Consider the following 21,639-nt stretch of genomic DNA (forward strand, 5'->3'; position numbering starts at 1 on the left):
GTAAAAAGGCTGAATTGGAATTTTGATTATGAAGAAGCGACACTGGCACTACACGTGTTTGAGCAGCCGCATGTTTTCGTTGATTTTGCTCTGAGTGGTGTGCATTTAAGTGCGCGGTGTAAATTAGTGGAATTTCATTGATAATATTTGCAATTTATTAACAAATTGTGCATAAAAGTGTGCAAGAGTACCTTAGAAAATAAAAACAAAAGAAATTTGAGTGAAAACATTGCAGTGCAAGTATTTTTCAATGGAATTATCTGTAAACAAAATTCGGCGCTCCGTGGCGCAGTTGCGCGAGCATTTGCAGTCGACGCAGCAAACAGCTGATGACGACCCGGCGCTGCTGAAGTTCTCAAACACAAATGTAAACAAAAACAAATCTATTGTTTACATACCGCTTAATCACCTCATTTTTTTGTTTTACTATTAGGACCCCAATGAAAAAGATGTAGAATCCCTTTTCAAATATTTAAGTGATCATATATTGGAAGAAAACTGGACTGCAGCTATTGCTACTTCGTTCGAAAATGTTTTATTGTTGTTAATCACACGCAGTATACCTTACGATGAGCACATCGGCGAAAACAACTATGAGACATATCAGAAGAAATGTATTGCCTTGGCCACCATGATGCGTCTATCCGTCGACACAAATCGGTAAATATGGTTCAACATATACATATGCATGTGATGTGTGTTTCACTCACTAATTTTTTCAATAGCTACGCCATCAGTTACTTCCGGAACAAACCCTCACCCTTCGAATGCCCACAACTGATCGAAGGTACTTCGTCCACCAAACGCGCTAAGAATAATACCAAAATAACTCCAATTGATATCGTGAAATGTTGCTATCATTTACTTTGTGCGAATCCAGTATTTTTTAAAGATCTGTGGAATTGGTCAGTTTTTCTTGAACAGTTCGTTGACGCAAAGCAAAGCGATTTGTATCAACTTTATTGCAATCACATTGTTGCAGTACTGACAAATATGAGCGCCTCACAGCTGCAAATTATGAATGCGCAACTCTCACCAGCTGCGCTTTTGCAATTTGACGAAGAACAAAATTTACGACCAACCACGAACACAAGTACCATTTTTGAAGACTCCAACAAAGATAAGACAATTACACTGAATATAAATTCGCATTTAGTGACTGACGTAGAGGGTGTTCTTTTGCCAATTTTCAACAAAGACAACTATGAATTCTATTCAACTAACGACGGTCTGCACGATAATATTGTACAAGTTGATTCGACCAAAGTTAATTTGCGTAGTATTGCTTTGGGTATTGCTTCGGCAAAAGCTATATGCTTGTCAGGCCCAGTTGGTTGTGGAAAGACTACGCTTGTAGAATATTTGGCGCGCAAAACCGGACGAATTTACCCTAAACCCAGTGAAATCGAGCAGAGAAATCTTGAAAATTGGGAAAATCAATCCAAAAATAACGGTGGCATCGTAAACGGAAACGATAAAGTATTAGCCGGAAATAAAAGGAAACATGGTCCTGACATACTGAATAACTTGGACAGCCTGGACCCGAATGATATTAACACTAATGGTTTCTTACGCATACAACTGGGCGATCAGACCGATAGCAAAATGCTTTTGGGTCAATACCGTTGCACTGATGTTCCCGGCGAATTCGTATGGTTGCCGGGTGTGCTTACACAGGTAGCGTAAAAATCCACAAAAATCTATTTCGAAATCTTCACAAAATCATTAAAATTACAGGCTGTTATGAATGGCTATTGGCTGCTGCTGGAAGATTTGGACTCGGCCACACAGGATACATACACCATTTTGAGTAGTCTGTTGGAGAATAATTACTTGAGCGTGCCTGGTTTTCGCGATTGCGTCAAAATCGAGCCCGGTTTCCAGTTATTTGTAACCGTACGGTATGTAAAAGACTTTGAATTTGCAAACGAAATATTTTAACACCTAAATTTTATTTAGTACGAACAAGTCATCGACAAGCGCCGGACAGAAGTCGCTCTTTGCATTACTAGAGAAATATCTATACACAATAAATATTCTACCACTCTCACGTAATGAGCTCTGCAAAGTGGTTAGCACGAACTATCCCAAACTGGCGACAGTAGCCAACCGCATAGTCGATGTGTTTCTGACGTTCTCCAGCGGTGATCACACAGCAGCTGATAATTTGCGCCAACAAGAATCTGCTGATAAAGCAGACACCACCGAAAACTACATCGCTTTGCCGTTTGAGCAAGTAACGCTCTCTGCTATTCCGAATTCCAGCCGCTTGGTGTCCACACGCGATCTCATCAAGCTCTGCCAGCGCTCAAATCCCGTCTTCTCTGTGACTAGTGTCGAGTGTGCTTACTTCGTCTTCCAGAATGCCGTTGATGTTTTCTGCTCTTATCTGCCACAAGGCCCGGAAAAAACCAAACTTATAACTAGTATCGGTGCCAAATTGGGTATTATTCAGTCCCGTTGTGAATATTTTGCAAATGATTACAAACCTGAAGTGCTGGTGAACAGCAATAAAATCAAGGTTGGTCGCACTGAACTGTATGCGAGACCATTAGAAGATCAATTGAGCAGCAATGTGAATGAAGTGGAACAAGAAACGGACGCCGAAGGTCCACAGGCGGTTAAGCGACAAAAGATGAACGATGCTGACGAAGATCAACTCACTACTCTAAAGCGTTCGCTGCAGGCGTCAAAGAATGCCACATTTTCTTTTACCAGAATGGCTTCGTGCATTTTGGAGCGCATCGCCGTTTGCGTATCGCATGCCGAACCCGTACTGCTCGTCGGTGAAACCGGTGTGGGTAAAACATCCTCGGTGCAGTACTTGGCTCAACGTACGTATCACAAGCTGGTTGTGGTCAACATGAATAATCAGTCGGACGTATCCGATCTCATTGGCGGTTTCAAACCGGTCGATCTGACATATGTGATGACGCCACTGCGCTATGAGTTCGACACACTGTTCCGCGCCACCTTCAACGCTGACAAAAATCAAACATTCCTACACAAAATGGAGATTTGCTATAATCAAGGCAATCACTTGGTTATAGTTAAATTAATGATAACGATTATTAATTCAGTTTTCGGCAAGGCTGAACGCAAGGAGTTGCGGCCAAAGGAAATCGAGTTATTACCACGTTGGCAGACCCTAAAAGTGAACGTGCTTAAACTGCACACGCAACTGAGTAAATCAATAAACATTTCATTTGCCTTCATCCCGGGTTCGCTGGTGAACTGTATCAAAAACGGCGATTGGATACTATTGGACGAGATAAATTTAGCCTCGGCCGAGATGCTTGAGTGTCTGTCGACCATTTTGGAGCCCGATGGTTCGGTGGTGCTGCTGGAGCGCGGTGATTTTACGCCAGTAAAGCGACATCCCGACTTCCGCATATTCGCTTGCATGAACCCAAATACAGATGTCGGCAAGAAGGATCTGCCGGTGGGCATACGCAATCGTTTCACCGAATTTTTCGTTGATGAATTGACCACAGATGCCGATCTAACTTTGCTAATAAGCGACTATTTGACTACCACTGGCATTCAACGTAAGAGTGTTGCAAGTTTGGTGCAACTGTATAAGAAACTGAAGTTGCTGTCGAAGCTCGAGTTGAATGACGGTCTTGGCAATCGACCAGTATTTTCCTTGCGTACGCTGTGTCGCTCGTTGCGCATCTGCGCGAAGAACTTGTGCGGCTCGGTTGAGCGCAATCTCTACGAGAGCTTCTGCATGAGCTTCCTTACGCAGTTGGATCCAGTTTCGCATAATGTGGTACTACACCTGATACAACAAGCGCTCTTAAGCAACGTAAAAGCTGTTTTAAACCAAAGCATACCGAAGCCAGGTGAAAATTATCTGAATTTCGAAGGTTATTGGATACAGCAAGGCCCCAAAGAGCCTGAAGAGTACGCCAGTTATATTCTGACGAAAAGCGTTAAGGAGAATTTACGCGATTTGGCGCGTATCATCTCAATTGGCAAACTGCCGGTGCTGTTACAAGGTCCAACGAGTGCGGGTAAAACCAGTTTGATCGATTACGTGGCTCGACGCAGTGGTAACCACTGTCTCCGCATCAACAACCACGAACACACCGATCTGCAGGAATACATTGGTACATATGTAGCTGACGCCACAGGTAAATTGAGCTTCAAGGAGGGCGTACTGGTGCAGGCCATGCGCAATGGTTATTGGATCATACTGGACGAGTTGAACTTGGCTTCCACCGACATCTTGGAAGCACTTAATCGTGTGCTGGATGACAATCGCGAGCTCTTCATACCCGAAACACAGACATTGGTCAAGGCGCATCCGAATTTCATGTTGTTCGCCACACAGAACCCACCCGGTTTGTATGGTGGTCGTAAAACATTGTCACGCGCTTTCAAAAATCGTTTTATCGAACTGCACTTCTCGGATATACCACGTGAGGAGCTTGAGATTATTTTAGAGAAGCGTTGCTTGATACCATCATCGTATGCCAAAAAGATGGTAATGTGCATGTCCGATCTGCAGAAGAATCGCAAGACGACAACTAAAAATGTATTCACTTTGCGCGATCTCTTCCGCTGGGGTAACCGGTACACCTTCGCGGACAAACAGTTACTGGACGATTCGCAGTATGACTGGAATCAGCACCTCGTTGAGGAGGGTTACTTGGTGTTGTCCGCCAAAGTGCGCACCGACATCGAAATCGAAATTATCGAAGAGACCTTGTACAAAAACTTCCGCAAGCGCGTGGATCTCTCTCGTCTCTTCGACGCACAGTCCAGCACAGAGGGCTGCTCGGCAGTGACGCGCAATATAATTACCGCAATAAGAGCGTACAAGCTGCGTGCCGATATTGTTTGGACCCGCAACATGACTCGCATGGCTGTGCTGACGGCCAAAGCGCTGCAGTTCAACGAACCCGTTCTATTGGTCGGCCCCACCGGCTGTGGCAAAACCACTGTGTGTCAGCTGCTGGCCAGCATACGTGGCGTACAATTACGAATACTCAATTGTCACATGCACACCGAGGGTGCAGATTTTTTGGGTGGCTTGAGACCATGTCGCGAATCGAATGAAGATAGTAATACTGCGAAGAAGCTCTTCGAATGGGCTGATGGACCATTGATTCTGGCTATGCAAGAGGGCTCCTACTTCATGGCGGATGAAATCTCCTTGGCTGAAGACTCAGTGTTGGAGCGTTTGAATTGCATACTGGAGCCCGAGCGCACAGTGCTGCTAGCCGAGAAGGGTGGAGTAGGTGAGTCTGAAAATCCTGCAGAAATCGCAAAAGATTTTGTTGTACAGGCGACAGAGGGTTTCCAGTTTCTGGCCACTATGAATCCCGGCGGTGATTTCGGCAAAAAGGAATTGTCGCCTGCATTGCGCAATCGTTTCACCGAAATCTGGTGCTTGCCGTCCGACACCAAAGAAGATTTAATACAAATTGCCAGCAACTGCATGCTGGAAAGCGCACAAATGGCTTCAAATACAGGCAAAGAAGAGATTACGAAAATCGCCAGCTACCTTGTGGAGGTGGTGCTGTACATGCGTGATGTGGTGGAGAAATTCAGATACTCCATACGAGACATACTGGCGTGGGCGAATTACATTGCCAGCAATGCGCACTTAACATTTGCAGAGAAAGCTATTTTTGGCTTAGAAACAATATTTTTAGACGCCTTGGAACTGCTGCCACACGAGTCATTGGTGAAAGTTGAGTTGCTCCGAAGGCAGATTGTTGAATTCGCCATCAAAGAGGCTGGGCTTATTTTAAATGAAAAGTTCACATTCGCTGATTTGACAGAAAAACGCGGCACGGAAGTGGTGCACTCCTCCGAGAAATTCGGTATCAAGCCTTTCTTTATATCGACCAATAGCGGCTCCAATATCGGCGCAACCCAAAACTTTTTATTCGAAGCGCCAACCACCAAACAGAACCTATTTCGTCTGCTCTCGGCGCTTTCTCTCCGAAAACCGATACTGCTGGAGGGGCCACCGGGCGTCGGCAAGACTTCGACTGTGGAGAGCATAGCTGCTGCAATTGGCTATCGCATTGTGCGTATAAACCTCTGCGAGCACACAGATTTAGCTGATCTCTTCGGCACGGATCTGCCAGCCGAAGACAACATCCTGGACGCTGCTGCAACAGAAGGCAGCGCAGAGGACAAAGCTGCATTTGCAGGCGTGTTTGTATGGCGCGACGGTCCATTATTGGCCGCACTGAAGGCCGAAAACACCTGGATTTTGTTGGATGAGTTGAATTTAGCACCACAATCGGTGCTGGAGGGTCTCAACGCCATACTCGATCATCGTGGTGAGGTCTACATACCCGAATTGAATAAAACATTTACATTGAACAAAGAGACGCGTGTTTTCGCCTGCCAGAATCCACTCAAACAAGGCGGTGGCCGCAAAGGTTTGCCACAATCTTTCCTGAATCGTTTCAACAAAGTCTACCTACGCAAACTCACTACCCAAGATCTTCTCTTTGTTGTGAACGGTAAATACAAGAAATATTTCGAGAATCTACGCTCGCGCTTCGCCAAACTGCTTTCCAATTGTAACATCGACGCCGAAACAAATCTATTTGACTTCTATCATTCAATATCAAAGGATGTGTCAAATATTGAGCCTGCTACCGAAGTAGGCGACACTGCGCCCACCATCGCCTTGGATGTGACCAAACGTCTTGTACAGTTCTCCGAAATACTCGATAACGGCATATCGGCCTTAGAGTTCGGTTACCGCGGTGGGCCTTTTGAAATAAATCTCCGTGACATTCTTCGTTGGTGCGATTTGCTGGTAAATCCAGAGACCGGATTCATTTTCCAAACCGATAGCTGCTCAGCAGCCACAACACGCGTGGGTCTCTTTCGTAAGAATTTCGAAAACTTCTTGCTTACTCTGTATGAGCGCATGAAATTGGTTTACTATCAGCGCATGCGCTGCGACGAGGACAAACGCTACATACGCAATGCCTTCGCCAAAGTATTCGCTTGCGATGCCGACCAACTTAACAGCATTTCTGAGGATGTCTCGCTCTACTGGACGTCGGAGAAAATCTATTTAAATGACATTGTCCTGGATCGCAGTGGCGACGCTCAGGCGCTGCGCTCACTGCGTGGTAAAGATCTATGCCCGATATTGCTAAACTCTCAGCGCGAGGTTCTGAAAAACATGGTGGAGTGCGTGCGAATGGAGAAGCCGGTGTTGCTGTGCGGACCAACCGACACCGGCAAGACGAAGCTGATCGATCTTTTGTGCACGCTGTCGAATCAGGTGTGCAATACAGACACAATAGACGATTCTGTAACAGGCAGTTTCCAACAGGTGATTCTTGGAATGGTGAACGTTTAAATGACCACAGTTAATACAAATTTTGCTTTACTTCTAGATCGATTTAAATAGACATTTGGAGGAGATATCGCAGAGTGTGGAGGCCGTCCTTGCCTCGCAGCTCCGTTGCATGTTGCTGGAACGGAAACCAACTGCTTACAGCACCGCTGCCGAGCTCCTACATATTTGGAATGCATATTCGAAGGAGTCTAACGTTAAACTAGGTAAGTATTGCGTAGTCCAAATTCGTAACTGTTCTTTTACTGATTTCTTGAACACCATTTCACAGCCATAAATAATGCCACTTCTATGGCGGATGAGCTGGCGAGTTTCCGCAAGCGTATACAGCGTTTAAATAAAGTCATCACTGCGCTGTTGGAACACGCAAATGATGGCACTACAGCAACTAGTGTGCCAGCATACAAAGACACACTCGCTCAACAGCAAAATCGGCTAAACACACTGGAAAATCATGTGCGCAACGCTGATACACTCAACACGGGGGGTTCCTTCGAATGGGTTGACTCAAAAATCGTCAAATCGCTCAAATTCGGGCAGTACATATTGTTGGAGCACGTAAATTTGTGCTCCTCCGCAGTTTTGGATCGCCTTAATCCAGTATTCGAGCCGAACGGCAACCTCTTAATATCCGAAAAAGGAGTGTCGGCTAATGAAAGCGCTGAAATCGTTGAAAAGGCGCATAACTTCCGTGCTTTCCTCACAATCGATCCCAAAAACGGTGAATTGTCGCGCGCCATGCGAAATCGTTGTGTAGAGCTGGCGATAGCGAAGGACACCTACAGCACGGACGACATGCGTTTGATTGTCTATAAGAACGGCGTGCGCGGCATAGTGGCGATCAATTGCATACTCAACGTACACACACGCTTAATGCAATCGACGGAAATCAACAACTACAACATCACTCATCTCACACAGTTTGCATTTCTCGCCGCATCGTATGCGCGCATTGGCTATGACATGGAACGGGCTATCTACGTGAGCGGCATGGAAGTATACGTGTACTCGGCGAATACCGATCTCATGGGCTTTGGTCTAGCGTATTATCAGAATCAGCTGCGCGAGATTGTTTTGGACGAAACCAAACGATTCGGCTTGCTTGCGCCGGCAGCGACTGTGGACGAAGATCGTCTGCGCGACATTGTGCTGCATAGCGATGAGTTGCATGCGCTCTCCTTGATCAAGCTGCAAACTGCGCCGTTGCGTAGTCTACTCCGTTATGATGAGCGCGCGCAAACGGCGCTCGCAGATGTGTTTGCCGAGTTCGACAAGATGGACTTGACCACAGTTGATCGCCAGCAAATAATCAAATATTGCATTTACATGTTATACGAATGCAGCGCCGTGAACGATGTTGAATTGCGTTATTTGTATTTGGAGAAAGTGCTGAGCGCGCACCCAGCTCTGCAAGGTTTATCGAAGTCTTTATATGGCTGCATTAAGCATATTAGCGCGCACTTCGAATCCTCCCTAAATGAGCTGCCGTGGAACAACAAACTATTCGCGCGCATACGCTCATATGCCAGCCAACCAGCGGATGTGAAGAATCACAAGAGCTTCTGCTTGAGCGCTCAGCTGGTCGCCAATCTGTTGCTACTGCCTGTGCCGCAGTCCCACGTCACAAACATCAGTGACGCAGATGCACTCACCTATTCGCAAGCTGTTGCCGCGGACCGGGTAGCCGATCGTTACGACAACGTGTTGCTGCAGAATCTCTCCGTTTTCATAACGAGTCTGCGCGAAGTGCTGAGCGCTTCATTGGACTACGCGCACATTGACGTGGAGACATTTTCGGCGATAATAACGGCATATTTGTGGTATAACCGCTTGCTGAGCATATCCCAGCATAAATTGGTAGTGCAGAAGGAACTGAACCGGCGTCTAATGGATCAGTTGGTTTTGCATTTCAAGTGGCTGGAGAAGAATCTGCTACAATTACTTACCAAGATGCTGCCAAATTACTGCCAATTAAATGCCGATTACAACAACAGCCTGCAGCAAGTAAATAACTACATAGTGAGCATAAAACAACCGCTCAATTTGTTGCGTAAAGTCTACAGCAAACAACTCACATATTTCCCGCCTTTCTATCAAGAAGAACAGGTAACGTCTTTGCTTCCGTTATCTGCAATTGGCGAATTTTTAACTTGTATCCTCTTTTTTAGATCCAATTTCACAAGCTGACTCGACTGCTGGACCAATTGCTGGTTGTGGTGCCCTCTTATGGCAGTTATACAACAGAACTGGTGCTCAAGAAGTTCCTTGCGCAGAAGTCGGACTTTGCTAGACGTGCACGCGCTATTGTTAACAAATGCTTGGAGCAGCGTGTCAACTCCAATGTGAAACAGATTAATTTGCAATCAACACACTGCGCCCAAATACCCGAAGCGCTGCAGTCCGCTTTGCTGGAGTTTACCAAAAACACAACTGAAAGCAGCAACTGCACCTATGAGGGTTTAGACGAACTACAGACTGCAATCGATGCGCTACAAAGTGCGGTTCGCTCACAGGAAGAGCTGGAGGTGACCCGACAACCGAAGGAGTTTGAGATTCGTTTGCTTGCGCTACGCGAGTTTTACCTGGCCAAAGCGTTGTGTCGCCTCGGCAGTGGCAGCGACGCGTCTGGCATGGAAATCAGCGAGTTTTACTGCGATGAGATTTCTTCACTAAGTAGCACCACATGGCATCTCATAAAAGTATATAACTCGGGATTATACAAGCGCTTCGAAGAAGTGTGGAGGCAGCTGTTGAAACACTTGTCGTCTATGACGAGTGTTGAGGACTTCAAGCAGTTGTTGTCGTACTTAAATGGCGGTTACAAATTCTTCAATTCCTACCACGCCCACCTGCGTAATGCGGTCAATAACATGCAGCTCATGAATCTAGCCACACGCGAATCTTCGACAAATGTGCTGCGCGTAACGGAGGATATTGATTGTGCCTACACATACGATGGCTGCAGTTTTCTGAACGTGTTCCTCTCGCTGGTGTTCCAAGAGAACGGCAGCCTGCGTCCAGTGCCACTCAACGAACTGAGCGAATGGCAGGCGACATTGAAGCAGTTGCAGCAACTGCTCTGGCAAAACAGCAATATGCTGACCCCACAGCATAACATTTCAGTGAACAATTTGCTGGAGGCGCAGAACAGCGCACAGAAACTGCTGCGTGAGGTTGCCTATGTGAAGCAGTTGTGTGAGAGTTTGGAAAATGAGAACTTCAGCGAATACAATGAGAGCTTCCAGAAATTGGTGCAGTCACTGACAGTTGCTCATGCCGACAGCTTGAGTATCAACCGTGCTGAAGACGCTCATCAATATCAGTCAATGCAATACAACGCGTCATTGCTGAGCAGTCTTGTGGGCGCTGTCGAAATCTGTTTGCTCACATTCACGCCGCTAATCGATCCGGTCGAAAAGAATCGCCTAAAGAACGCCTACGTGGTGGAGGATATAAATTGTCTAACCACCATGACGACGGTGTACGATTTTATGCGCATTGTTATGAAATATCAGCACTTCGGCAGTGAAATCTACGACGCTTTCGAGGAGCGCCTGAAGCTGCTGCAAGTCAAACAACAGAAGTTCGCGCAAAAACTGGCGTTGCGCCCGCAGGAGTGCCTCTACAGCAAGCTCGTGGATGACATATCGCACTACCTCAAAACTAACTGTTCGCCACAAGCGCTGTTGTTGCTCATACAGAGCGCGCAAAAATCGTGGATGCAACTCTCCGGCGAATTCCATGCCAACTCAGCGGGGCAGATACTCAGCAACACCACGGAAGTGCTGAATAAACTCAATTTGTGGATCACCAACTCTCAGCGCTTCCTCAATCACACTCTGAAAGCGTACATGGATCACTACCAGGACTTCATACAGCCGCTGCAGTATTCCATTGACCACTTGCGTTTCGGCTTTGAGGGCCTAAAAGTGGTGCTTACTCAAGCGTGCAGCAACATTTCGCAATTGGAGGGCGCGAAGGTGTACACAAATTTGAACGTCAATGACCGACTTTCACACGCTTTGGCCAATATTGCTGAGTTCCCGGCCGCTCATCAACTAATGGAAGGTGAAGCAAAGGCGGGAACACATGCTTTACTCAAGCAACGGTCGTTTATAAATAGCATGATCAAACAGCTGCCAAATAGCGAACACAGCTACTTCGGGTTGCTCAAAGCCAAGCTAGTCGAGTTGCATAACACGATTGCGATTTCAGCGCACATAAATGAAGGCATCTTTAGCGAGTTGGACTATATTTTCAATGTGTCGAATCAAATATGGCAGGCTGAAGAGGAGCGCAGACGCGCCCAAAAAGCAGAAGAGGAGAGTCTCTACGTGAACAAGACGAAATGCGCCGAGGAAGACGAGGAACTGCTGGAGCTGCAAGAGATCGAGGCACATTTCCCCACAAATGTCGAGGAGGACTTTGGCGATTTTCTGGTCGAAGCCACATTAGAGAAAGTGGTGAAGCTCGACAAGAAGGCGAATTTGAAGACGCAAAAGACACAAGTGATACGCGATGAGGATTACTCGTTCTTGGCGACTCATTTCATCGAACTCATGGAAAACTACACGCGTGTCTACTATCACAAACGCACTGCGGCTGGCGCCACACAGCAATTGGACTTTGTTGAACCCTTCCAGGCGCGCATGCAAGCATTTGTGCCGTTATATACCCATTACAAGCGCGGCTTAAACGACTGGATGACTGAGGCCGCGTATAACAGCTGCATTTTCGCATTAGCGTTGCAGCAGCAACAACTAATCAATGCGGACGCAACGCCGCTGCTGTCGCGAAAGACGCGTAGCTACAATTACTACAAGGACGCCAATATACCGGAAATAATGGGCTGCATGGATTTGCTGAAGGACATTGAGTCCCACACCGACGAGCAACTCGCCTTGTATCCGGAGCATGCCAGCTTGATAGACATCAAGCGCGTGATCGAGAGGATACGCACGCTGCCCGCTACGGCGCCAGTTGTGCGCTTCAATACCGGCTTCCAGTTGTTGCGGCAGAAGCTCGCGCAGTGGAACGAAGTGGCCCACAAGGGCAACCACATGCGCCAGCAGGAGGTCGGTGTGGCGGAGTATGTGCAGCGCTGGATGAAGCTCGAGCTGCAATGCTGGCGCAATTGTCTTAATGAAACGAAGGAGAAAATCGAGTCAAACACGCACAAGTACTGGTTCTTCATCTACCAGCTGCTGCAGGAGTATTTGCGCGAGCGCGAGCTGAACAGCTCTTTCACCGACATCAGAAACACCGAAAAGCGTTTCGGCGACGGCGAGGTGCTCGACGATTCCGAAGTGGAGCAGAAGTCCAAAGTGAATGTCGGCGATATTGTACGCATACTGCGCCAGTTTGTCGAGTCGGCCAATTACGGCGACTTCCAAGTGCGTCTACAACTCTTGCAAGCGTTCGAACTGTATTTGCACAACGTTGAGCATTTGTCAGTGGACTGCAGCGACACATTTGGCGAAGATTGCCGAGCGCTGATAGCCGGTTTGCGCAATCTGCAAATCTATTTTGCGCAGTTCGCGCAGGAGATCGAGGAGACAGCGCTCAGCATGCGCGTGCCTATCGAGAAGAAGCTGAAGGAGTTGGTTAAGATCGAAAGTTACAACAAGGACTTGTCATACTTCAGCATGCGTAATAATGTGGCTCGCGTGCATCGTAATCTCAATAAGTTCCTCAAGGAATATCAACAACAATTGCAGCAAAAGATCACACCAGTCTTCCAGCCGAAGGATGCCACAGTTAAGGATTACAATTTCGAAAATGATAAGGGACGAGAACTGCGCTACGATACCCGTATCAAATATTACTTGGTGGAAGTTAAGAATTTCATAGCAGCACAAAAGCTCGCGGACAAATATGCTGTGAGTGAAGACGTGGCTGGCACCGATCTAGCCAATGAAAATACCGAGCAAATGCTTCTAAATAAGGTTGGACGTCTCTTCAAGACATCGCGCAACGTTGTCAAAGAGACGGTGAGCAACGCGAACTTCTCGAGACTCATAATTGCATTGGATAGCGTGCTCTGTGTGCAGCTGGAGCGTTGTGATGAGTTGCGCGCGCTCAGCGTGGACCGTACTAAAGAACGTCCGAAGCAGCTGCTGGAGGCCAAACAAATATTGCAACAGAAGCGCAAGGGACTAACTGATCTATTCAAGACGCTCACGCAACTCGGTCTTAGCTTCAAGGCAGGCCTAATGGAGCTGTCCTTGCGTACCGATTTCACCGAGTTCACATTGCCGCCGTTCTGCATCAAAACAATGCTCGGCGCACGCACCGATAAGCGCTTGCACACCAACGTGCTGCACCTGAACGAGAATCTCGATCGCTACTATGCAAAATGTGAGTTCAAGCTGAAGTTGCTGCAGAACATTATGCTGGCTCCACCCTCCGAGCTTGGTCCACCCAACATTGAGCGCATCAAAGGCTTTGCGGTCGACATGTTTCTTCTAGTGCAAAGCCAGCGACGTCGACTCGCAAACACCAGCAAGCAAATTTTCGACTTGGATGTGCTGATTCAGCACATTAAAGAGATCTACGACGTTTGTTGCATTGACAGTTCGACGAAGGCTGTGGAGGGGCTTGCATTCAGTGCTGCTCGTGACACCTATCTGTCGTTGCGTGAGTCTATCTCCCGCATGCGTTACGTGATGGAGCAGTTCATCTTGCTTTTGACATGCGCGCCATCTAGTGCTACCGTAGAGCATTCGGTGCTGACGAAAAATGAAAACCACTTGTTGCAGAACTCTCCGTTCTACACAACAATCACGAGCAACTGTCAGGAGGTGCTCAAAACCGCAAAGTCCACACTCGCCGACATGCTCAACCATGACAAGGAGTTCCTCAACGTAGAAAAAGTAACAGCTTACCGCGCTACGCATGAGAAACTGCACCACACACTGGATCAAATTGTGAACAGCTTAAGAATCGCCTCAAACGAATCTTTGCCCGCTGCGAAACCGATCGTGGAGTTGCTCGCTTTCGTTGAATCGTGCAACAATCGTGTCTCTGCGTCCACGAACGGCAATGCGCCCACAGATTTGGAAAACTTGGACGCTGTGCTGGAACACATACTACATGATGTTCTACTGTCCCTGCAGAAACTTTATAAGAAATACACACAGGCAGCCAGCGAAACGAACGGGGAGTCGTTGTCACCCAACAAATCACGCAATGAGCTCGAGTTGCAGGACAAACATTTAAAGGAGCAATTGCATGCGGCGCTTGAGTCTGACTGGCAGGCACTGAATATCATCAATATTGTAGAGCAGCTGTCAAATGTGCTGGTCACGTTGAAACATGCAGCTCCGACTCAGTCGAAATTGACATACGCACGCAAACTCACCACACTTATGCCAATACTGGAGCAGTACTATTTGTTGGCCGACTACTATCTTTTCCAGCAGCTGGGCGCGCACAAGGTTTCTGCGAAGATGCTTTCAGTCATGCTGACAGTGTTTGTGGAGATCGGCAGTAAGGGATTCTGCGTACCACCCGATCTAATGCAAGATGAGGAGGGTCAGGCTAAGGATCAAAAAGACGGCGAAGGCTTTGGCTTGGAGGACGGCACTGGAGAAAAAGATGCCTCAGACAAAATTGAGTCGGAAGATCAGTTGGATGATGCGAAACGTCCCGAAGACCGTAAGGAGGAAGAAGGCAAACAGCCAGAGGACTGCAAGCAGGACAAAAGCATCGATGTAAGTGAAGACTTTGATGCCAATGCACAAGATTTGGAGAAACCTGAAGACGACGATAGCGGTGAGTCGGAAGATGACGATGAATTGGACAAAGAAATGGGTGAGGCTGGTCCGGAGGCTGATAAGCTGGACGATCAAATTTGGGGCGATGACGAAGAGCAGAAAGAAGAGGAGGAGGAAGACAATGAACTGGAAGAAGATCAAGGAAAGGGTACAAAAGACGAAAAGGACACTCACAACGATCTCGATACGAAGAATGACGCTGCCAATGAAAATGAACAAGAAAATGAAGGTTTAGATGCGGCCAATGAGACAAAAGATGATAAACGCAAACAACAAGAGAAAGATATCGACAATATGAAGGAACCTGAGGTGGATGAAGACCAACCCAACCCGTACCATAATGAATTAGAAGAACCGCCAGAAGCAGAAGAAATGGATCTGGGTGATATGAATATGGATAATGACCAAGAGGACGGTGATGACCAGCGCGATGGCGAGGAAAACCCCTTTGACATTGATACAATGAAAGAGAACATGGAAATAACAGAAGAGCAGCCAAAAGAAGATGAGGCGAAAGAAGAAAACGGAGATGACAATGAAAACAAATCAGACGATAGTGACTCAGAAGACGGTGATGCTGACGTAGAGCTGCGTAAGGAGGAGAAAGGCGATGAAGACAAACAAGAAGAAGATGCTAAAGAGGAAGAAGACGCTGAACCAGACACACAGACACGTGGCGAACCGGAGCCCGAAACTGCTCCAGATGAAAAACAAGAAGAAAATGAGGAAGCACGTGCGGAGAAGCCGGAGGAATATGAACAGTCCAAAGATAAAATGAGTAAAGAGGATAATGTGCAATCAGTGCCAGAAACCGAAAATGACGGCACTCCGGATCAAGTGCAAAACGAAAATGACCAAGATGTGAAGCAGGATCAAAAGATGGATGAACAGGAGACTGGCGAAGAGAAAGACGGCGTGGGTCAGGCAGAGAATGACGTACATATAAGCAAATTTTTAGAAAGGGAATTCCTATTTCAAATTTTCAACGTTCTTACAGACAAATGATGGTGGCCACCAAGGCGTTGCTGATACTAAAGAGCAAGTGGCACAGGACGAGAGCACAAAAGAGCAAAAACCGCAAGAGAAACGCAAACAGGGCAAAACTGATGAAGAACGTACACTAGGTAATACAGGGCACGAACTTTGCGATGAACAATTTGTTAATAAAATAATTTCTTATCCCTAGGTGAGGCGGAGAAAAACAAACTGAAACAGTTGAAGACAATCGATAAAATGAAAGAGCAACAACAGCAGCAGGAGGATGGTGAGCATGAAGATGACAAAGAAGCAGATGCAGAAGAATTTCAGCACGTAAAAGAGCCCAAGAACAGCGATAAGACAACGCTGGACAATGCCACAGAAGAGCAGTCGAAGAAGGTTAAGCATCAAGAAGATGAGGAGAAAGAAGACGCTGCAAACGAAGATGCAGAGAATAATGAGGCTTTAGACGAGGAAGAGGAGACTGATAAGCCGAACGATGACGAGCAAAATCTCGAAGAGATGAGTGCGGAGAAGTTCGATCAGAAATCGGACAAACCATCAAAGTCAGAGCGCAGCAAAGAACGCATAGAGGAGAATATGGAAATGGAAGTCGAAGGCGAAGTCGTGCCCACGATGACGGTGACGCGAAGTGACGACACAACGGCACACTGCAAGTGCGTACCTGAAAGCGTTATAAAAATATTCTTATTTCTATGTTTCTAATATCCGTTTAAATGTCCAAATTTCAGTAAAGAGATACTGCTGGAGAACCTAACACGCAGCGAAGAGTTGAGCACAGCTGAGTTGCTGGAAATGCGCAGGACGTACCATGAGCAACTAACCGCTACTAAAACAGTAAGTTCAACTTTTTGCCAAAGCAAATGGAATGTTGATCTTAATTTATGTTGAAAATCCCCCACTAGTCGCTGCCAGTACATGAGGACTACGAGAACTGGCAAACCATATCGAATCGTATGGCGCAGAACGCGCGCGAATTGTGTGAGCAGCTGCGACTCATCTTAGAACCCACTAAATGCACGCGTCTAAAGGGCGACTACCGCACAGGACGACGCATCAATATGAAGAAAATCATTCCCTACATTGCGTCACAGTTCCGCAAGGATAAAATATGGCTGCGACGCACAAAGGCGGCACAACGCGACTACAAAATCACCATCGCCATCGACGACTCCAAGTCGATGCACCACAACAATTCCAAAACACTGACACTCGAAGCAATCTCGCTGGTGTCGCAAGCGCTAACGTTGCTGGAGAGCGGTCGCTTGAGCATCGTGTCCTTCGGCGAGTCACCACAAATCATACTCAACCACACAGAGCAATTCGATGGGCCGAAATTGGTGAATGCGTTGAACTTTGCACAGGATAAGACGAAAATTGCCGAATTGCTCGACTTCGTGCGCACCGCAAACACAGAGGAGGCGGCACTGGGCACCGATAATGGACTCTTCGAAAATCTCTTGCTTGTGTTGAGCGATGGACGCAACATCTTCAGTGAGGGACGCCTTAAGGTATGTCTCTTTACTACACACCACAAGTAAAAAGACACAAATAATTTTTAATTATATTTTTTTATTTTTTAGGTGCGAAATGCCATCAAGTTAGCGCGTCTGCAGCGTATTTTCTTGGTTTATATTATAATTGATAATCCTGAAAATAAGGTTTGTTTACTGTTTTTGTGTATATAGCTTACATTGCTCACTTCATCATTTTATACACAATTCCAGGACTCTATACTTGACATACAAACTATGGAAATGCTTCCTGACAAACGCATCAATATCAAATCCTACTTGGAGGACTTCCCATTCCCCTATTATGTGATCGTGCGCGATTTGAATCAGCTGCCGTTGGTGCTGAGCGAGGCTATGCGCCAATGGTTCGAACTGGTGAACAGTGAAATGTGAGACAGTCACATTATAGTTTAGCAAATACAGTTATCTAACTGCGTATTAATTGGAGTTTACGCATATAATTTTATTTCTGAAAATATTATGAATTATATAATTATTTTAAGTTTTTTGAATAAGTGGAAAAAAATAATGAATTGAGGTTATGATTTTCAGTTTGTATCAAATAGAAATATATATTTATGTTTTCATTTAAAACTTTGTCGTTAATATGCTTTGCAATACACATACAAGTATTTATGTTGCACAATTTAAGAATTTCTTTTTTGTTTTGTTTGATTAGGAATCATAATACACATAATATTATTATTATTACACTAAAATATAACGATTTCTTGCACACAAATATATGGAGTTTATACGAAGTTAATTTGTAAATCGAATAGACTTTCATTTTGATTTAGACTTTGTCTGAACAGCTGAGCGTGCTGCCATGCGACATCGCCTTTACCGCCCGATAATACAGCTTTTATTTCAAATACTGAGGCACCAATAATGTTCGCACTACCCTCATCCGTTGACACATTCACTTCGATTTGGCCTTCGCCAAAGGTTTTGCGCTCGAAACGCAAATCATACGATTTGATTTTCAAACCAGCATTACTAAAGTCGAATTTCCAAACGATTTCACCTTCCTCAGCACCTTCTGCAATGCAAAGCATATGCTTAATACTTGAAAGAATATATATGTAAATAATGAGTACACACCTTCGCGTGCCAAATAAGCCATTTTCCAATCGCGCTCTACTTTGCGAAAAATGTTTCTGGATGAAAATTGAGCACTTTGCCAAGTCTTATAGGTCTTATACGTTGTCTCAGTAGTACCAACTAAGATGTATTACAATTAGAAGAGCACTCGATATGTATGATAGTAAGCATTTAAAGTATTTACCTTTAAGATATCGCTCATAGATATCTTTCGCACAGCTGTAACGCATATTAAACTGCTTGGCGGCCACATCAGCTTCGGTGGGGGTGAAAACAAATACCTGAAAAGCACAAAACGCAAATCGATACACTTATAGTTAAATACACAGCATTATAATTCTCTCTCACATTGTTAAATTTATGTTCGCCACGCGACTGACGCCAAGCCAAGCTGCCCGAGCTGCGGCCCTTGAGTTCGCCCTCTGTTGGTTCTCTAAAACAATAAAAACAAATGCAAATGTTTTATGCCAATACAGTTTGTGAGTTGTTGTATTTACCGCTGCACTGCCAGTTCGAAGAGCTCCAACATTGCACGTTGACTCAGTGTTTTGATGCGTTCGGCACTGAGTCCTGCCTGACGCTTCTTGCGTATGGCTATAATAGTGGCAATCAATTCATTTTCACCACATAGATGACGCGTCTTTAACGTCTGTTTATGGTTATTGACATAACGCCAGGTTACATCCTGCATATCGTCACAAGAGTATGCGAGCACATAGTCGATGGGTCGCTTCCAGCCATGTTGATACATTAGCGGAGAGTCCACCACATTGTCGGAGGGGTCTACATGCAGCCAACGCGCTTGGCTCTCTGAATATACCTGTAAATAGCGTAAATCATGCAAATTTCAGATTTCGATTATATAAATTTCTTAATACCTCTGTCCATACATGATCGAACCGCGATAATACAAGTCGTGCATCGTATTCCAAGCAGCGACAGAGAAATGTAAAGCAATTTGCATATTCACCACAGCGTCCTTTACGCGATACCAATAGCTGTGCCACATCATTGTAACGGTAAAATTTGGTTTCTTGTCCACAACAGTAGCTCACCTCAACGCGAAGATCGCCTTCGGTTTGTGTACGCTGTAGCTTACTTTCTTCACTACCACAGACGCGACAAGGCATATGGTTGACCCATTCGAAGAACTCAGTGTTGAACCAATTGCACAATTCCACCACTAGCAGATCTCTTATGCATGGCTCTTTTTCTTTGCATTCACCGGCAACGATTTGTTCCTGGAAAGCAATTAGCTTCTCACTCGCTTTCTGTGTTAACTCATCTATGGGGATGAGCGCACGTCCAGCTGCTAAGAGCTTCTCATCCTCATACTGCATAACGGCGTCCGATTGCAGTTCCAATGACTGTAGAAAAGCATTGTTTGTTTGCTGGCGTCAAAAAAAGAAACAAACATTTTATGTAGATAAGCTTAAAAACTAATACCAAATTTAAATCGAATATTGAAAGTGATAAGCTACTAACCAACACACGTGGAAACGTAATGCGCTGCTGATAAGGGATTGACGTGATAATTGGCCGCAATGGTTCACTTTGCCTTTGTACATTTGCTAATGAGGCCATATTGTTGCCACTCACTTTTGGGGTTTCCCGCACTGCTGCTGATAAAAAAAAAATATGCACGTTTATAATAAAAATATATGAACGTTTATAAAATATACATTACTTTTAATTGTTTGTGTGTTGCTTTTCAGCCAGGATTCACGCCTTTCTTGCAAAACGTCTCGATACTGTTGAATGCGTTTCAGTGGTACGTTCTGGGACAGCGTATATTCTGTGGCGTTGCGTTCGAATCCAATTGCATCAAGCAACTGCGCAATGCCTGCCACCGAGAGCAGTTTCTCTTTAATTGTTTTATTCTCGAGACGTATGGTGCGATATTTTGAATTTGTCGGCTCTTTAAGTACATTTTCAATTAAAACGATTAAAATGCGAGTCGCTTCGAGATAAGCATCTGTGGAATTTTCAAATGATTGCGACCGTTGGGTTTGGTTAGCCGAGCTATTGCTGTTGGTGGATGAGGTAATTGCAGTTGAGGATGTGTTGGAGGTAGATGCTGAGACGGCAACGGGTGTGTTGTTTGCTGCATTGGGTTCGATTGAGCGTATACAGTCGAAATTCACTTCAGACATTTGTTGTTTTGCTACGTGGTGGCGGCTACGTTTGGGATGGAGAAATGTGAAGGCAGACAGCGACCGATGAAGAGTGAGTCAGTTAATAGCAGCTCCCCAATTGCGTTGTTTTTCTGTATTTACACTCTCAACTACGCTCTCTAATTTTGCAATTTAATTTAAACAAATATAATATATTTTTTAAGCGTCGCAATTAGCAACCAGCGCAATTGTTACGTTTTTGATTATGGATTTACAGCCAGACAAAGTAATACAACAATAAATGAATAATACTCTATACTTATGAACTGCGAACTGACGGGAAGCAACTGCCGATAAAGATCAGCTGTTTTTTGTTTTGTTCGCTGTTTATTGATTACTGCGGTGAGGCGGTGCTGTCGTACGGAATAATTACTTTCCAAATTAAAAAAATACGTGAATTCCGATGTTTTAAAAATATTTAAGCTTTATTGAAAATACAATACGATTTATACAAAAAATCAAAATGATAATGTTGAGAAAACTAACCAAATGTGTGTTTCACATTACTATAGTTCTGACATTATCAATATATTTTCTAAAGCAGTTTTTTCGTAGTCAGCAAAAGCTTACACAAAGTCGTAAATTAATAAAATCTACTAATTATTCATTTTTAATATATATATTCTGCAACTAATCGCTTTTAAATCGTCAATAAATTTTATTGAGCTCAATATTATTGAAGGTGAAATAAGCCTTCAAAAATATTCTTTGCGGATGGCAGCGATAAAAAC

The 21,639-nt window shown here is 45.2% G+C and overlaps 2 protein-coding genes across 3 annotated transcripts; one reads left to right on the plus strand and one right to left on the minus strand.

Annotated features, from left to right (window-relative positions):
- Window positions 1–79: 79 nt before the first annotated feature.
- Window positions 80–18,030, plus strand: LOC105221252 (midasin). Its single transcript, XM_011198066.3, has 14 exons — window positions 80–367; window positions 434–660; window positions 726–1,677; window positions 1,738–1,901; window positions 1,960–7,318; window positions 7,383–7,548; window positions 7,614–9,448; window positions 9,511–16,053; window positions 16,115–16,241; window positions 16,304–16,772; window positions 16,848–16,953; window positions 17,022–17,627; window positions 17,700–17,777; window positions 17,844–18,030. The coding sequence occupies exons 1-14, from the start codon at window positions 251–253 to the stop codon at window positions 18,021–18,023; spliced, it is 16,929 nt and encodes a 5,642-aa protein (XP_011196368.2). The 5' UTR covers window positions 80–250; the 3' UTR covers window positions 18,024–18,030.
- A 145-nt stretch (window positions 18,031–18,175) lies between these two features.
- Window positions 18,176–21,286, minus strand: LOC105221253 (peptide-N(4)-(N-acetyl-beta-glucosaminyl)asparagine amidase). Of its 2 annotated transcripts, none has more exons than XM_011198067.3 (8): window positions 20,422–21,286; window positions 20,220–20,356; window positions 19,613–20,125; window positions 19,232–19,554; window positions 19,083–19,167; window positions 18,919–19,015; window positions 18,735–18,854; window positions 18,176–18,672 (listed from the first exon to the last, which is right to left on the minus strand). In XM_011198067.3, exons 1-8 carry the CDS (start codon window positions 20,885–20,887, stop codon window positions 18,383–18,385), a joined length of 2,031 nt encoding a protein of 676 aa, XP_011196369.2. In that variant the 5' UTR covers window positions 20,888–21,286; the 3' UTR covers window positions 18,176–18,382. The 2 variants fall into 2 exon arrangements, with proteins under 2 accessions (XP_011196369.2, XP_011196371.2); XM_011198069.3 differs by having other exon boundaries at window positions 20,220–20,353; window positions 20,422–21,285.
- Window positions 21,287–21,639: the final 353 nt, after the last annotated feature.

Source organism: Zeugodacus cucurbitae, chromosome 6 (assembly GCF_028554725.1).
Source record: "Zeugodacus cucurbitae isolate PBARC_wt_2022May chromosome 6, idZeuCucr1.2, whole genome shotgun sequence".
In the NCBI taxonomy this organism is placed as follows: domain Eukaryota; kingdom Metazoa; phylum Arthropoda; class Insecta; order Diptera; family Tephritidae; genus Zeugodacus; species Zeugodacus cucurbitae.

What these genes read in the sequence shown, in the direction of transcription:
- LOC105221252 (XM_011198066.3), top strand. Translation starts at nt 251, where the DNA reads ATGGAATTATCTGTAAACAAAATTCGGCGCTCCGTGGCGCAGTTGCGC. An exon ending in TGCCGGGTGTGCTTACACAG is followed by an intron (nt 1,678 to 1,737) that starts GTAGCGTAAAAA and finishes TTAAAATTACAG; the next exon opens with GCTGTTATGAATGGCTATTG. An exon ending in CAGTTATTTGTAACCGTACG is followed by an intron (nt 1,902 to 1,959) that starts GTATGTAAAAGA and finishes AATTTTATTTAG; the next exon opens with TACGAACAAGTCATCGACAA.
- LOC105221253 (XM_011198067.3), bottom strand. Translation starts at nt 20,887, where the DNA reads ATGTCTGAAGTGAATTTCGACTGTATACGCTCAATCGAACCCAATGCA. An exon ending in TCGATCATGTATGGACAGAG is followed by an intron (nt 19,555 to 19,612) that starts GTATTAAGAAAT and finishes CGCTATTTACAG; the next exon opens with GTATATTCAGAGAGCCAAGC. An exon ending in TTCGAACTGGCAGTGCAGCG is followed by an intron (nt 19,168 to 19,231) that starts GTAAATACAACA and finishes TTATTGTTTTAG; the next exon opens with AGAACCAACAGAGGGCGAAC.